The sequence below is a fragment of the Grampus griseus genome (genome assembly GCF_964374135.1).
Source record: "Grampus griseus genome assembly, chromosome: 1".
Classification (NCBI taxonomy): domain Eukaryota; kingdom Metazoa; phylum Chordata; class Mammalia; order Artiodactyla; family Delphinidae; genus Grampus; species Grampus griseus.
In genome coordinates this window covers 86425494-86428186 of record NC_139017.1, presented here as the reverse complement: position 1 = coordinate 86428186, position 2693 = coordinate 86425494, and the positions used below count along the sequence as shown (strand labels likewise).

Below are 2693 nucleotides of genomic sequence, written 5' to 3'. Positions count from 1 at the left end.
TTACTTAGTAAAGAAACAGCTGCCTTTGGATTCTGAGGTTAGACAGTTACTCTGTTCTTTAGTTTCATTTCCTTCCAGGATGTAGTTTTTTTTGTTTGGTTTTCTTTTTTTGTCTTTTTTTTTTTTTTTTTTTTACAGAGCATGTGCTAAAAATCAAGTTTAAAGTAAGTTTGTTGTTCGAAATATTAAGAGAGGGAGAGAGAGAAAAAAAGGAGAGCTGAGAGAATGCAGCCCACTTGCAAAACAGACACCTGTTTCAGTATGAAGCAGTAGGGAGAGAGAGAATGAAGTGTGCTTTCCACTTCTTCATGTCCTTTCCTTGATGAATGGTCTGGAAATGTATAAAACAAGGACATACACAGACCAAGGGGGCACGTTCCACACAATACTGGGCACAGCATGTCACTTGTTTCATATATTAAACATCGGTAAATATCTTTTTGATATTGACACAGGAGTTGGGATTATTGTTCGTGGTGCAGGTGACCGTGGAATTGCCCGTTTTGAAGGGGGTCTGGGGGAAAGCGCTATGGTTCATATCCCCCTCTTCGATCACCATATACTCCGACTTACTTAGAGTCGAGTTACTCCTCGCTTTCCGGAGCTCCTCGGCTGAAGGGGAGAGGTGCTGGCAACTTCCCACGTGCAGGTACTGGGCTTGCTCTTCCCCTTCTGTCTCCCGGTGGTAGAAGTAATTGAAGTTGGAAACAATCACAGGGACTGGCAAAGCAATGGTCAAGACACCAGCGATGGCACAGAGTGACCCCACAATCTTGCCCCCTATGGTCACTGGGTGCATGTCACCGTAACCTACGGTCGTCATGGTTACCACAGCCCACCAGAAGGCATCAGGGATACTGCTAAAACCTGAAGTGGGGTCGTCTGCCTCCGCAAAATAAACCGCGCTGGAGAAAAGGATGACCCCAATAAAAAGGAAAAAAATGAGCAGCCCCAGCTCCCGCATGGAAGCCTTCAGCGTCTGCCCCAGGATCTGCAGCCCCTTGGAGTGGCGGGAGAGCTTGAAGATGCGGAAGACCCTCACCAGGCGGATGACTCTCAGGATGGCCAGGGACATGGCTTGCTGTCCATTGCCTTGTCGCTCAGCCAGCTCGGTGCCCAGAGTGATGAAATAAGGGATGATGGCCACAATGTCTATCAGGTTCATGATATTTCGCGAGAAGGTGGCTTTGCTGGGGCAAGCGAAGAACCGCACCAGCAGCTCAAAGGAGAACCAGATGATGCACAGAGTCTCCACCACGAAGAAGGGATCCGAGAAGCTGGAGGCTCCCGCGGGAGCCCCCGACGTGCTGTTGCTGGCCGTCTCGAACAGCTCCTGCGACGGCGAGGCGGTGTAGTACTTCTCATCGCGGAACTCGGGCAGCGTCTCCAGGCAGAAGATGACGATGGAGATGAGGATGACGAGCACGGACACGATGGCGATGCCCCGGGCCGGCCCGGAGCTCTCCGGGTACTCGAAGAGCAGCCACACCTGGCGCTGGAAATCTCGGCGGGGCAGGGGCCGCTCCTCCTCCCGCAGGAAGCCCTCGTCCTCGCGGAACTTCTCCATGGCCTCCTCGCCCAGCTGGTAGAAGCGGATCTCCTCGGAGAAGATGTCGATGGGCACATTGACCGGCCGGCGGATTCGGCCCCCGGACTGATAGTAGTAGAGGATGGCGTCGAAGCTGGGCCGGTTGCGGTCGAAAAAGTACTCATTGCGGAGCGGGTCGAAGTACCTCATGCGCCGCTTGGGGTCGCCCAGCAGAGTCTCCGGGAACTGGCAGAGGGTCTTGAGCTGCGTCTCGAAGCGCAGCCCCGAGATGTTGATGACCACGCGCTCCCCGCAGCAGTCCTGCTCGCCGGCGGCGGGCAGCGCGGGTGGCAGCGGCTCGTAGCGGTCGCAGCCGCCGCCGCCACCGCAGCCGCCCTGAGGCGGGTCACCCCCGCCGTCGGTCGCCTCCGGCTCCAGCAGGTGGTCCCCGGGCACCACCGTCATGTCCGGCGGCAGCTCGGGGCCCGCGGCGGGCTCTGCGTAGCCGGGGTTCACCAGCGTGTGGGCGCCGCCGCCGTCGCCGCTCGCGGGGTGCTGCGGCGGGTGGGCGCGGTGGCGGGCGGAGGGCGGCGGCGGCGGCGAGCGCAGGAGGCTGAGGTGCTCGTCCATGCGGCGGGGAACAGGCGGCGGCGCGGGGCCGGCTCGCTCCTCCTCGATCTCCCCGCCCCTTCGCCGCCTCCGCCTCCCGCCGAGCCCGCCGCCTGTTGCTGTTGCTGTCGCTGCCGCGAGGCTCGGTCTGGGTCTGGCGCTGTCCGCCGGGCTCCTCCAAAGAGACGCCTCCTCAGCCCTCCTCCTCCCTCCTCCGCGGGGCGCGCTCCCGCCCCTCCGCGTCCCCTCCGGATTCCGGCCCACCGCGCGGGCGCGCGCCCCGCTCCCTGGGAGCCGCCGGGGCCAGCTCTTCCCCGCCGCCCTCCTCGTCCCTCTGGGCCACCCGAACGCCCATATTTTGCACTTCGGCGTCCCCACGGAGCCCTCGCGCGCCCAGTCGGCCCCTTCTCCAGCCCCCCGAGGCCGCGTCACCGTCGCGCGGCTTCCAGATTGGCCCTGGGCCGCACTGCAGCCGGCGGGCGCCGGCCTCCTCGCCCCGCAAGATCCACCTGGGCCCCCCGGGGAGGCTGGCTCCGCGGAGCCGAGGTGGCCGAAG

General features: G+C 61.3%; 1 protein-coding gene across 1 annotated transcript; it reads right to left on the bottom strand.

Moving 5' to 3' along the window:
* Positions 1–418: 418 nt before the first annotated feature.
* Positions 419–2158, bottom strand: KCNA3 (potassium voltage-gated channel subfamily A member 3; the record flags this gene model as incomplete). Its single annotated transcript, XM_082652381.1, has 1 exon — positions 419–2158. The coding sequence occupies one exon, from the start codon at positions 2156–2158 to the stop codon at positions 419–421; it is 1740 nt and encodes a 579-aa protein (XP_082508507.1).
* Positions 2159–2693: the final 535 nt, after the last annotated feature.